The 14,078-nt window shown below is 36.7% G+C and overlaps 1 protein-coding gene across 4 annotated transcripts in view; it reads right to left on the bottom strand.

Moving 5' to 3' along the window:
• pcdh9 (protocadherin 9) overlaps positions 1-14,078 on the bottom strand; it is a 188,494-nt gene that overhangs the window by 45,016 nt on the left and 129,400 nt on the right. For 2 of the 4 annotated variants that reach the window (XM_026165123.2, XM_080290111.1), the window contains one exon: positions 11,979-12,180. In XM_026165123.2, the coding sequence (XP_026020908.1) occupies positions 11,979-12,180 (202 nt within the window). The remainder of the gene's footprint in view (positions 1-11,978; positions 12,181-14,078) is intronic. The other 2 variants (XM_026165131.2, XM_080290161.1) reach the window with 1 other exon arrangement.

The following is a 14,078-nucleotide window of genomic DNA, read 5'->3' as shown; positions in this document are numbered from 1 at the left end:
TCATATGGATCCAACAGGTTAGTGGGCTGCATGACCAGTTTAACCCCATCCCAAAAGTAGTCTACTGAATTGAGATTGCCACTTGAGTTGTGTGAACTGACTGCCATGTTCAGGAAATCACTCATCCTGCTGGAAGAAGCCATCAGAAAAAACATGTGACACTGAAACAACGATCAGTACCAACTGGGCATTGTTCCAGAGCTCATGAACAAATGAACATGCCAAGAACATATCCCCCATACCAGAATACCACCACCACCAGCAGCCTAAATGATTGACAAGACTGGATAGATTAATACTATTATGTTGTCCATGCCAAATTCTGACTTTACTATCTGAATGTTGCCATAATGTGTTCAATAATTATACACAGTAGTATACAGAAACTTCCCATTTGTAGTTTCTACTGTATGTATTCCAAATCTATTTTGTACTGCCACACTCAACTACAGCAAAGCAGTAGAAAAAGAAAATACAATAAATTCAAAGTAAATCAGTTCTGTTTTTGTGTGAAGCATTAAACGTGATCTTAAACGTGTTCACTCACAAGAAGCTTGGTGTCTTGTTGTTGTCACTCACAAAAGTAAAATGCAGTGAAGATGGCAATTGTTTTTGCAGTAGAGACATAGTTGGAATGGATTTTGAAATATAGCACCAGAAATTTGGCACTAAGAATTACAAAAACATGGAACTGTGACAGCTTTCTTGCCTGAAGCATATTTACATGATACTGAGAGGAACTAAACAGCCAACACCCTGATAAAAATATCCTTAGAAAATTAAACAAAATTATATTACCTAATCCCAATGGCCAGACATGTGTTGGTGATTAACAAAATGGAAATATGATATTTCACAGTAACAAAACATATTTGATGAAAAATTGAAAATATTTAATGAAATATTTTCTTCTTTCCAAATTGAGAATCAAATAGGGGTAGTGATACTTGATGGATGTGGGGCTTGAAAAGATGCTTTGATGTTTTAGAGCATAGGTGTCAAACTCTGGCCCGTGGGCCAGATTTGGCCCGCAGCCTAATTACATTTGGCCCGCAAAGCCATACCAAATTACTATTAGAGCTGGCCTACTGGTATTATACAGCTAATATATATATTGTTTAGTATTAAGCTTTGCTTGTTCCATATTCAGTTTTACAGCAAAACGTGTTTGAGTCCATAAGAAAATATTCATTCTTATATCTGGAGGAATAAATATATTTCAATAAATATTAACGTTAGCCCGCGACTTTGTTCCAGTTTTGAATTTTGGCCCACTGTGTATTTGAGTTTGACACCCCTGTTTTAGAGAAAGCAGGGTGGAATGCAATGGAGCAGGATACTTGAACAAAGGAGTTAGTCATCATTTCCTGCTTATCAATGACTAATGGCTAATGTAGTTTCACAGTCACTGTAGACGACATAACAATCTTGCATTTGAGTATTTTGTTCTCATGTTTCTGTTAAGCTCATTAATCTTCAAACATTTCAAATATAAACTTCAGCTAATGATCAACTACACAACAAATAAGTATAAGCATTTCTCAACGTGAACCATCAATCCATCCATCTATCCATTTTCTTGTACATTAGGCTCCATCTTCCTGCAAACCTATCTCAGATGTCATCGAGCTAGAGGCAGGGTACATCCTTGAGAGGTTGCCAATCTGTTGCAGGACTAGCACAGAGACAGACAACCATTCACATCTATGATCAAATTAGAATCACCAATTAACCTCCAGAGAACATGTGAATGCCAAAAGAGGCCCAGACTGGATTCAGAACTTCTTGCTGTAAGTTCTTTCTTTGTGGTGTGCTGACCACCACAAAGAAAGCTGTAGGGATGCAGTTTCCACTAGGGTCCTAAACATCATTTGTTATTTTGTGAATAGAATAATCACTTGCTGTAGTATGTAAAGCACGGTTTGTTTGCTGTAATCTTAAGCACATTAGCACATATTATTAAAGTTTTACAGACATATGACCAATAATCATGTAACATTAACTTGCCCACCAGTTTGGACAATGTGGGATCAAGTAAATAAGGTCTAGAGTCTAGGTCTAGAGACAGCCATCTGCCAAACACTGGTAACGAAGGAAAAATTTGTATTTCTCCACTATTCTGGAGACTGATGACAGTTGCTGGGAAAAGGATTGCTGAAGTCCCATTTATGCAGGCCTACAGACCAATCGGTGACAACCTGGCAAATAACAAAAAACAAAAGTGTATTTCCCAAAGGGGTTGGCAAGAAACTCCTTGTGATTACTTTGGTTTCCATCATACTGCTGCAGTCACCCATAGTATGCATGGGGTTGGGGTACTTCTCCATTTCCAATATGTCTCACATTTCATCAGATTTTAGTAAAGCTGGACTAGTAGTTAGTGAGTATTTTCAGACAAAGCTGCTAGCAATCATAAGGACATTTCTGGTGCAGTCCAACTGATTTCAACCAGTGACAGCCAGGAACCTCCAGGAACAGTCAGGGAATGCTCATTTTTCCTTAATGGATACATCCATTGGTGTATCACCTCCAATACAGTCAACAATTTTTGAGCAATGTCTGCATTGTGTCAAACAAGAAATGTCAATAATCAGTGACAATGATTTTTCAGAATGCTAAACTCACTTGACAAACTTCTTTATGACAAATACTGTTCTGCATTGTTCTAAGTGTTGTTTGACCACAATCTAATGATCACAGTTATTAGGGTTTATTAAACCCTTGTCACACACAACTCTTGTTTTTGTAAACATGTTGTCAGCTGATAAATGAATGTTTCTCATTTAAAGTTAAACATGTTACTTGCAGCTTGTTCACTTGTTTATCCATGTCAGAAAACAATGATCCTTAGTTGTATGGCATTCTTACCAATATAATGCAATTTTCTCATTTTAAAAAATCATCTTTCATGTATTATGTATTGTGTATTTATTTATTATTAAAAAAGAGAGTGTTCCTTCATTTATATTGTCACTGATGATGATAATTGCTCCATCACAGCTCATGAATTTCAGCATGGTTCTAAACAGCTGTTTAGACTGCAAGTAAAGTCTATGTTTAAAGTATATAACCAGTGTTTGGTAAGTCACTTTAAAAAAGTAATTAATTACTAATTACTAATTACTTAGCCAAAATTGTATTTAAAATACTTATCTAATTACTGTGTCAGAAAAGTAACTTAATTACTAAATAAGTAATTTAACTAAATACTTCTTAAAATCCCTATAAACCTTGAGTGGGCAAACAATAGAAATCAAACTCTTTAACCCTCCTGCCATCCTTTAAAAAACTCACACCCATCACCCTAGGGACCATTCTCAGCCACGCCATAAAAAGACCATATATCCATATTTTATTCCACTTTAAATTAGCCAACCTTGTAAAACTACTTCTCCCTGAAATATTCATGTAAAGTTTTAATTATATTTTCGTTGTTTTAACCCTTCAAATCCCAGTGTTATTACATGAGCGCCCTGTGTTATAAGCCCCAAAAACCAAAAAACGAAACTAAATATTTCCACAAAAAACCAGTTGAAGTAATATGTGATTGTCATTATAAGTAGGCCTTTAGATGGACCAAAGATTGGCACCAACATACATTTTGACCTGCCATTATTTTTTTTGCATTTTTTTTGCAATTTAAAAATTACAACTTCAAGGCCCTGAGTCTTCATTGACATCCAAGAAAAGAAGAAAAAATAAAATCATATGATGATAATTTGGGGTTGAAAAATAGCGTTTATAATGGAAGTCAATGGGCAGAAAATGGTCCCCAGGGTGATGGGTGTGGGGATTTCTGCTGCTCAGCCATTTTAGGCTGATTTAAGGAATTCACACTGGAATATTAACATTGACAGGTAAAAACTATCCTGTGGCAAGTTTGGTTATATTCCACTGAACACAGTGGAAATGGCAGCCATTTAACACATAGCAGTGGCACAAAAAGGTCCCAAGAAGGCAGGAAGGTTAAATAATAAATACATTTTTAAAGACGGAGACTCTACAGTGCGCAGCGGTAGCATCTCTTCCACAATGTAGCCTGCAATCATTTTTTTTAAGCTCACCTTCAGACATTTTCTGTGCTGCTGAAGTAAAATCAGGTTTTGCCTGCTTAGCAGGAGTTGCCGCAGTGTTATCCATGGATGATGAACAAGGATTACTCAGAAGTGTTTGTCTATGCTTACGTGTCAGGCGCTTCAGTAGATTACTCCTGCTATTAACAGTGGCCGATAGTTTTTTCTCCCCAGGACATAGCTTACATATTACGATAATATTCTTGTCTGCTTGTTTCAGAAAAGTGAAGAGACGGGAATATGTCCATTTCATAAAACAGCCACTCGCTTCAGCCGAGTCCTTCCGCTTTAGAATACGACTATGCAGCAAACTGGCGCGAAATGACGCGCACCTGCACTGCAACGATGTTAAAGCGGCAGAGTTTACGTCTACGTTTAGAAGATAAAAATTTTTTTAAATTATTTTACAATGTAACGCAAGTACATTGTAAGTAACTGTAATTAAAATACCTAAAAATGAACAGTAATTAGTTACTCTACTTTTTCAGTGGAAAAGTAATTTAATTACAGTAACGCGTTACTTAGTAACGCATTACGCCCAACACTGTATATAACAGATAGAAAAAAATGCTTTATTCACCCAGTCAAATTAAATGCTCAAGACAAGAGCAAAATGTTCAGAGGAACCCACACTATTTTTATTTTTATTTCGTTTTTGATTGATTAATTTATTAATTAATTCATAGGTAGCCCATTGAATTGCACGGTTACATGTCATGGAGCACTTTTGTCTGCCACTGTGTCAGTATAGGTGATGCTGTATAAGCTCAATGGTTATCAAGCTATGATATGGAATTCCTGCAATATTGGATTTCTTTGAATTAATTTTACCTTGGTTAGGTTAACTGGTGATTCTAAATTGGTCATATATCGTATGTCTTTCTGTATGTGTAGCCATGCAATAGTTTAGCAACCTGTCCTTTGTTGCCCTATGACCAGGAAAGACTCCCACCGGGCCTGAATTGATGAGCATTTAAGAACATTGATTGGTCTTTATCCATCAGAACCATCCATCCATCCATCCATTCGCTTCCGCTTGTCCTTTTCAGGGTCGCGGGGGGCGCTGGAGCCTATCCCAGCTGTCATAGGGCGAGAGGCGGGGTACACCCTGGACAGGTCGCCAGTCTGTCACAGAGCCAACACACAGGGACAGACAACCATTCGCACTCACATTCATTCGCACATTCACACCTAGTGAAAATTTGGATTATCCATCAGAACCAATAAAATGCAAAATGAAATTTAAAAAAAAAATTCACTTTGAAATGTATTTAACTACAGATTTAAAGATTTACACCCACACTGCATGATACATATCACATGATAAGATAAAGCTGCCTATGTGAGTGTGCTCTTCTAAACTGTATGAGCACACTTTTGCTTGTTAGAAGTACTCTATGTTTAGTATAAGTCATTGCTCAGCCACACAGACCTGCAGCCACCAAGACAATTATCAACAACACAGTGTGGCTAGTATTGTTATCACTCTGTGAACCTGTCTTTGTGTATGTGAGTGTCGCAATGAAAAAGTGGTCCTGGAGACACCTATTTTGGTGGGAATCCTTCCCACTTTACAATCCAGTTCCACTTCCACAGCCTTTATAATAATAATAATAATAATAATAATAAACAATGTAATTTGCACACAATGGTATTATCATATATTGCATATATGTGATTTTTAAATGCACAGAAAGGAATTCCTTAGGGTAACCGATATTTCTATCTGTATATATTTTAAATATGCATGTGTTTCTCCATCGCCTTCTGACTTAAAAGAAATTATTCATGCATGCTCACTTGGATATACACTATTGTCTCAGGAAAGTCTTCTGATAAACATCAGGTAGACTACCCAGCTGGCAGATTGTCCTCAAATCAGAAACTACTTAAAGATTCTGTTGTTGTTTGTGAGACTGATTTATTACATTTCTGTTTGTTTTGATCCCATTTGTTCCGTAGAACGCTAAGGTCATCAGGCATGCGACTCTTGGCTGTTTTATTGTCTATATTTTAAGCTTAAGGATTGTTGCTGGAGCAGAAAAACAACCTTTCTCATTACATCAGTTCCACCCACTCCAACAACTTCATTCAGATTTCATCTCACAGTCTATATCTATTGGCCTTTGACTTTGTGTGTGTGTGTGTGTGTGTATTTCTGTATGCGTGATTGTGCAAGTGATCTTTTTTGTCTTACTGCTCTATATTTCTTGTCTCCAATGTTTTTAAATAATTTATGTAGCACTTTAGTCAATAATGGCTGGTTTATCTAGCTCACCCCACTTGTTTCTCTGTTTATTCTGGGCACTCTCCAATCATGTATTATTTCAACTTCTTTGCAGTCTAGGGAGCCTCATCCATGCACATCCAGTGTGAAAGACCAAAAAAGCCTATTAATGAAAACAACTTTTTATAGCCATTCAAGTACTGCAGCTGATTTCTTCTGTTTGTTTTGAAGGAACTGTTGAGAATGACTTTACAATAAACCTTATCGTTTATTGCATTAGTTTTTATTAGTGTAACCTAATAAAATAAAATAAAATAAAATAAAAACTTTAATTTCAAGTCAATAGATTTACTCAGTAAAGTTCATTCTTTAAAATATAAACTATGATGAAAGATGGACGTTAGAAATGCTCCTGGGCTCTATTACCTAAATGCACGTTAAGGTAAAATATTAAACCTATTTCTCACATCTCTGGCGATTTCTAGCATGCCTCCAGAACACTTTTTAGATACTCCTAGAAACTCTTTCTCATAGGAATCAAATGTTTTCAGTCCACATGCAACTTGTATATTAACTCTATGAACTTTGCCAGCCATGGCGCAAAACACAGTGTCCCTGCACAAACTGGTATTTCCCGAGGGTGTGCTGAGGTTATTTCCTAAACTGCAACAGATTCGTATCTTGCTGACTCTTCACGCACTACAGTGGCCACAGTAGGAGGAATGCCTCAGTACAGGCCATGGACATGCCAATCCAGCGGTGCACTGCAATCTCTGAGGCAAAGAATGAACACATTCGCCCACCATTTTCCAGCTCAGAGCAAAATTTTGCATGTTTGTGTTCTTTAATATTTTGATCGCTGTATGTAAACCTCTCTGAAATCTCTTCAAATTATGTTCAGGTTTTTTTTACTTGCATTTTGCTCACATTCTATTTTAAATATCTGTGATACAGCATTACTGCCAGACAGTCGAAATAGAGATTACTGAACAATTCTTACCAACTCAATAATCTGTAAGATTTAGGAGCCTACACTGACAGCTTTTTCTTTGCCCTTTGCATCCATCCCAAGGCTCCAGGTATCTGCTCCATCTGCAATAATGTCTGTGATAATGAGCACGAGCGAGCCATAATTACACATTACAGATCCACTGGTTAAATCTAAGTCTAAGACTAAAGCAAAATAACCATAAAGAATCTCTGCGCTTATGTGTAATTCAAACGTTTAATTATTCTACTGTTTCTAACGCATTGTAAATTATGGATGGTAGACGCATTAAAAACAGTTCACATAGCCTAACAATTAAAACTTCTTCATTAAAAACTCCCCAGGATCTTCCATTTCTGCTACTCTACATCTGGAGTCGAAGCTCAAAACAACAGTAACTGGAATGACTAATGAACGGATTGAGTTTCTTGTATTGAGCCAGTTCAGGAGTAAAAAAAATCTTGATTACAATACAAGTGACATAATAAGATACATGAACTACTGATAAGCTTTAAATTATTATTTTTGGGCAATTCCTTTCTAGTTTTGGATCAGAAAATGAATCAAATTTATAATATCAAACTTAATTAAACAAATACCTTACTAAATAAAACATGCCCAAAGAACCAGGTTCATTTCTATGTGTAATTATGTAGTGACTTTTGACAGAGTATTTAGCAGCAGATGTAAGTGATACTGGTTTGTAAATAGATCCAATAATTTCAAAAAATATTGTATTACATTTACTGGGTGCTATTAATGCACTTAAAAAGTCTGATTCAGAACTAATTTGTTAGATGAGTGGGCTGTTTTATGTGCGTTACACAGACATCAGTCTCACAGATTTCAGAGCTTTCTAAATGATGACTGCAAACACTATCATGAGGGGGAGTGCAGAGTAGTGGATTTTGGCAACATGATGTTTATGCTTACATGTTTTTGTTTGTACTCCTTTAAATCAGAGTTGAGAGAATTTTGCCTGTAGGTTTAATACTCTATAATTCATCTGCTCTCTATCCTAATTATGTGTTTTGTTTGTTTGTTCTGTTTTTATTTCACAGTTGTGTGCTTAAATTGGTGGTTATTTTCTTTTTTCAATGTCCATTTATCAAGTGATCTGAGTACAGTAACATTAATTTAATAACAAAATGGCTTAATGTGTGCATAGGAATACGTCGAGCACAAGCTAAATCGATCAAATTAGATTTCACAAAGTTCACTCTGAAACTTACTTCCACCCACTAACATAAAATGCCAAAGGCTGAAGGCTGTCACTGCTGACTGCAAAATGTGTTTCTTTCCTGCTACGCAATCAAGCTGTTCGTTCTACTGTGTCATTTGTGTCGTATGTTACATTTTATATATTTTAATAATATATAATATTTAATATATATTTATATATTTAATATTTTAATATCCAGAACTCCTCTATGGAGTATTCAATGTTATAGGTTAGTTTCAATCAATTCATCCTCCTCCTCAACAGCATTAACAGAACTCCATGTGGACTTGTTTGTAAGTGTTGTTTTGAGAAAATACAACAGCTTTTATATATAAAAAAAGCTCCCAAAAGCACTCCTAACCTTTAAAATCAATCATTGCTGGGAAACCGGGCCCTGCAAGGTCTTAAGATTTAACTACATTTGCTTATGTAGCACTGGCTCATAGATTACTGTGAGGTTTTTTCTCTTTTTTTATATCAAAAAACTACAATGCTGACTGAAACTGCTACATCCCTGGTTACCATCCATCTGTTAATAGTTCTTTTTGGGGGTTGTTGTTGTTTTTTTAATTTGTTTTCATCATAGTGAAACTAAGGAAAATTTTCCAACTTACAAAGACAGTCTTTATGTTGTTCTTAAAAAAAGGAAAAAGGGACGTTATCAGATACCCAGTAGTATGCACGCTGTATTTCTGTAATTTAGATGAAAGCCGCAACCTATATATAACTATTAATACTTTCCTGTATTACTTCAAATAAATCATTTTTCAATATTCTGCTTGCAAAACGACAACTGGAGACTTGTAATAATTTAATAATTCATGTCATTTTGTCATTTTGATTCTTGAAGTTCTTTTGAATGGTCTTAACATTTTAGAAAACAAGGCACAAGTAATATTATTGTCAAATCTTGAATAAAGCCTCGTGGAAAGACCACCTACTGTCAAGGTCGGCATTTAAAATGTTGCACTGAATGGGGTTCTTTTGAATAGCGTTAGAAGATACTTTGGAGCTCAGAACACGAAAGTGTCAAACACCTTTTAGATACTGTTTGCCTTTGTCAACAGAATGACTCGTATTGTACAGCTAGTAGGAAAACAGTGTGAGGCTTTTTAAGTCTGACAGAGACTTACTCAAAACGAGTTAACCTGGGTCCACTGAGTTCACGTATTAGAGAGTGCCACAGCAGGTAACATATCGCTCATACACAGGACATAAAATCATTATCCTGCCAAGAAGCAGGTCAATGATCAAAGACCACTGCTGTCACTGTTAATAGTTTGCTGACAGGCAAACAACACTAACAAAAGAGAAGGCTGCTGATTAAGGACAAAAATGATGCAGTGTGCTGAAAAACTACAAATATTTAAGCTAGTAAGTCATGTTTAATGGATGAGGCCTTCTTTGAGGTGCTGCTTCTAAAATTAGCATTTTACATTGTATCTTACCTGTAAAATACTGCTAACAGAATGAAATTAATACAATTTTATTTTATGCTTTATTTAATTGTTTATTTCTTTTATTTTTCGAGCTTCTGAAAGCCAAGGCAGTTAGAGTTTATCTGTCTCTGCGCACCAAATTGTGTAAGCATATCCATAGCCTTATTTGTATTTATAGACAGTAGGATGGAAGGTGTGAGATATGTACAGCTCATTATTCATTAATTGTTATGCAGTAAATACCAGTTGAACAAATAGCATAAATTTCTGACCTGCCATAGGATGAAATGCTTTCCTTAGCCAACAGTTCATGACATTTGAAAATCCCACATTCATATAATGTAACACTGTAAATCTCTATTCTTTCGAGATTCCAATGAATTCATGAACATTGTCCCCTGATGTCAGTACACGATATGTAATGTGGTTCAAAGGTAGTGTAAATTTGCTGGACCACTGAGTACGTTGTCTAATTGTTAATTATACAGTCAACATTTAAGGATGTTGACTGTTGACTGAAACTGTTTTAATGAATTTTCTCTTATAATTCTTCTACTGTATGAATTTGGGTTGACTGGTTGCCAAAAGCCAAAAACCAAACCACTTGATTAGACTCTTGATTGGCTTAAATACTTTTAAAGTTGTTATTGACTTTGAGTATGGGATAACCTAAAGCCCTGTTCACCAATAATCTATTTGGTAATCACTTGTTTTGAAGTTGATATGATTCCTTGTTGCTAATTGGTAATCCAATACATTACATTTATTTTAGCTGTCATCCCAACAGGTGAATTTCAACGAGTATAGACAACAATAAACTTAACCAAAGAAGAAAAAAAAATTAAACAGTGAATTCAAACCAAATTTAACAAAAAAAAAAAAAACTAAACAAACCTAAAAGACAGTGTGTGAGACAATAAGAGATGAATGGTAGCTATGCATTCACCAGTTTTTCAAACCAAGCTTTGTGGACTTTTTTTACCTTTTTTGCATATTGTAGGAACATTTGTGCCCAGCATCAAATGTCGCTATAACTGGTGTAGCAACTCCAAAGGACACTTGCGCATATCTCAGAGATGCCAGCAGCTCTGACAAAATCGCAGTATTTAAAGTCTCTGGGAATGAGAATGGGTTGTTTCTGAAGATAGTGAGTGGGTAGGCCTACACAAAGCTCACTGAATACATTTGCCAACTGTGAGTGCATCTGCTAAGTTAAATCTGTTTTAAATCATATGCACCCACAGTTTACTCACTGCACTTGTATTTATGCGGTGCTAGCTGCTCCACCCTCAGCAGGCAAGCTGGCATCGACCTTGAGGCGATGCGCTTGATCTTTGCGCACGCCTCACCTCTTAATGATAAAATGAGAAAACTGGGTCGGAGATGTACATCCCCACCAGAAATAGTGGGAAGTTAACATCTTCAGCTGAGAACAAGGCTTCCAACTGGGAAATCATCTCTAAATAAATCAAATGAGTTTCACAAATAGGTGAGGAGCCTATGGGAGGCCCAGGTTTGCTCCTGGGAGGAATGAACAAGTCTGGATGATTAACTGAGAAATGAATGACCTGCTCATGTATCCACTAGAAACCTACTTGAGCAATCAAATAACTCTAAATTAAATGATTTTTGGTGTGTTGAGTCCATTATGGAGACAGATGTTGCTTTTCATGAGAATTTATTATCTCTTTTCAAGAGGTTTTAGTCATCCCTCAAAGCCAGATATGAAACGTTTTCATTTTCTTCAACCTGTAGACAATGAATGTTCTGATTTCACCATCCTGCATACAATAAGTAGAAAAATGAATAAAATCATATTGGATTTGAAAGAAAAGACACCATCACTATGCGCACAATGTCCACCAAATTGAGTCAACGTGAACATGTTGCAGCTGTTTCACAATGCCACCAATGTTGATTTAAGCTATAGAGTTTGAAAAAAAGAAGAAGAAGAAGAATGGTAGATTTAAAGTTAGATAAGAAAATCCAAACTATGCATATATGCTAGAAAGAATATAATTCAACTTACCAGAGTTGGGATCGGAGTTTCCATCAGCTTCAGTCCTCTTATCAGGGGAGGCCTGCTCGTAGAAGTCGTCCTGCGCCTGCACCAGAGGGAGAGGTTGTGTGAGGAGGGAGCCACTGCCTACAGGCTCGTGGTCCCCCAGACCGCTGTCACTGCAGCTCTCCTGGGAGCCATCCGGCAGGTGAAACGTGACGCGCCGCTGTGACTAGAACCAAGAGCACAAAACAGAGCCTCTGATGTTAGTGCTCTGCTCTGCCCCCTTAATTTAATTTTTTTTCTTTTTTATTTACAGTTTTATTTGACACTGAGCTGAACAAGCTCAAGCATGCTGCTTTTGCACACTGAGCGCTGATCAGGACTGCAGTGTGAATTCATTTTGCCCGAACAATGTAAAATGTAATATATATCATCACGGCCGACTGAGAAGAATTGTCGAATAAAACGTCTATTTTGACTTAAGCCCAGATATTGATGGGGAAAGAGTTTGCACACTGTAAATACAGTCACGTTTCACTGCACAATGACAACCATTAACTGCATGCAAATAAACAAGGAGCACTATTAGAAAAATTCCTCAAAGTGAAAAGTGTAAAAACTTTTGAAAAAACAAACAAACTGTGTTTTCATTAAAGTATTACATAACTGCAAAGGGACAATAAAATAATGGAGGCAAAATTCTATCATGTTTGTCGATTCTACTGCGGGGACTTTTACAGGCTGATTGTTTAGTTTGTGTTGTTAATTTGTTTGGTGCTAGCAAAGTCAAAGGGGCCTGTGGAGCTAACAGAAGTCACCCCCAGGGTGCCCTTCCTATCACATTCTGCAGTCTCACAAGGAAAGGAAAACACAAGTTTTCCTGGGACTATGTCTTGCACATACACACAAACACATATACACGCACACACATGCCATCCTTAAAGCCATCCTGATTGAATTTCCAATTGTTAATTCTGAGTGTCTTTTCCCTTGCTCTAATGACATTTTCCTCAGGCTTTTTCATAAGTCCAGACGCAAGCCTCCAGCTAACCTTTCGTGAGCACAGAGAGGTCCCTGCCACATCCTTGGTGATGACAGACAGAGACGGGTTTTACTGTAATTATTGGCAAAAGCAAAGGTCACCCAATCTGCAGTCTAATGCAAATGACCTCATTATATATTTTAGAACTGCTCCAAACATTCAATTAAACAAAAAGGAAGAATAAAGAAAGGGAATAAAGGGGGAGGGGGGGGGGGGGGGGTTGCAGTTAGACCCAGGACACTAGCACAAAAACTGGCTTCATATTTAAATACAGTGTGTAAATTGAATAATGATGGATGGAGGGATGGTTTAAACAATTAACTCATAAACAATTAACTCATATTCTCCAATGACAATTGCAAGTATGACTGGCTGTAAATGCCTTGTAAAACTGCAGGTAAAACTGGGTAAATGTCATTGTCAGTAATTTAAAAACGGCCGCTGATCAGATCTGGCCTTTTGAATGAAGATAACAGGGAGAAGACCTTTCTAAAGGAATTCATTGCATTGTTTGTTTCTGTGAAAGCTAATGTATACTGATATGGTAATATAGCGCTATCAGTTTCACATTTGGGGAGACACGCTATGTCTATGAAGCCTGAAAAACACTTTATAAAGAAAATGAAGCCAGCGAAAGAGAAAAGCAATGGAAGGTGGCAGGTGTAGTGTGTCTGCACTTAATTAACAGTGTCTGCATATGTTTTTATTGCTGCTAATGCCAAAGAAGTTGGCCTTAGGCAAGGTAGCCATCTATTTGTTGGCAGCCCTGAGAGTGTCCAGCCAGGAAAACGAACACTGGCAGTTTTTTTTTCTACCAGTTCTTGTCAGACTTATGGAAACACTGTATATTTCACAACACAGTCACATGCAGATTGTATAAATGCATTACAGTTTTATAAAGTGATTTATGTGGCATTAAACTAGACATGAATGTAGTTTAATTATTAATTGATTGGGTGAATAAAAAGTCAAATCCATACTGGAAACAATGTCTGCTATTATCCAAAGCCCAGAATAGCGAACAGCAATCTACATTTTATATGACATGACAAATGTAATATTACAAAGTCGTCTACTTGTATATA

The sequence above is a fragment of the Astatotilapia calliptera genome, chromosome 1 (genome assembly GCF_964374335.1).
Source record: "Astatotilapia calliptera chromosome 1, fAstCal68.1, whole genome shotgun sequence".
Taxonomy (NCBI): Eukaryota; Metazoa; Chordata; class Actinopteri; order Cichliformes; family Cichlidae; genus Astatotilapia; species Astatotilapia calliptera.
Note: the sequence above shows the minus strand (reverse complement) of the source record. Positions and strands in the feature narration are given on the sequence as shown.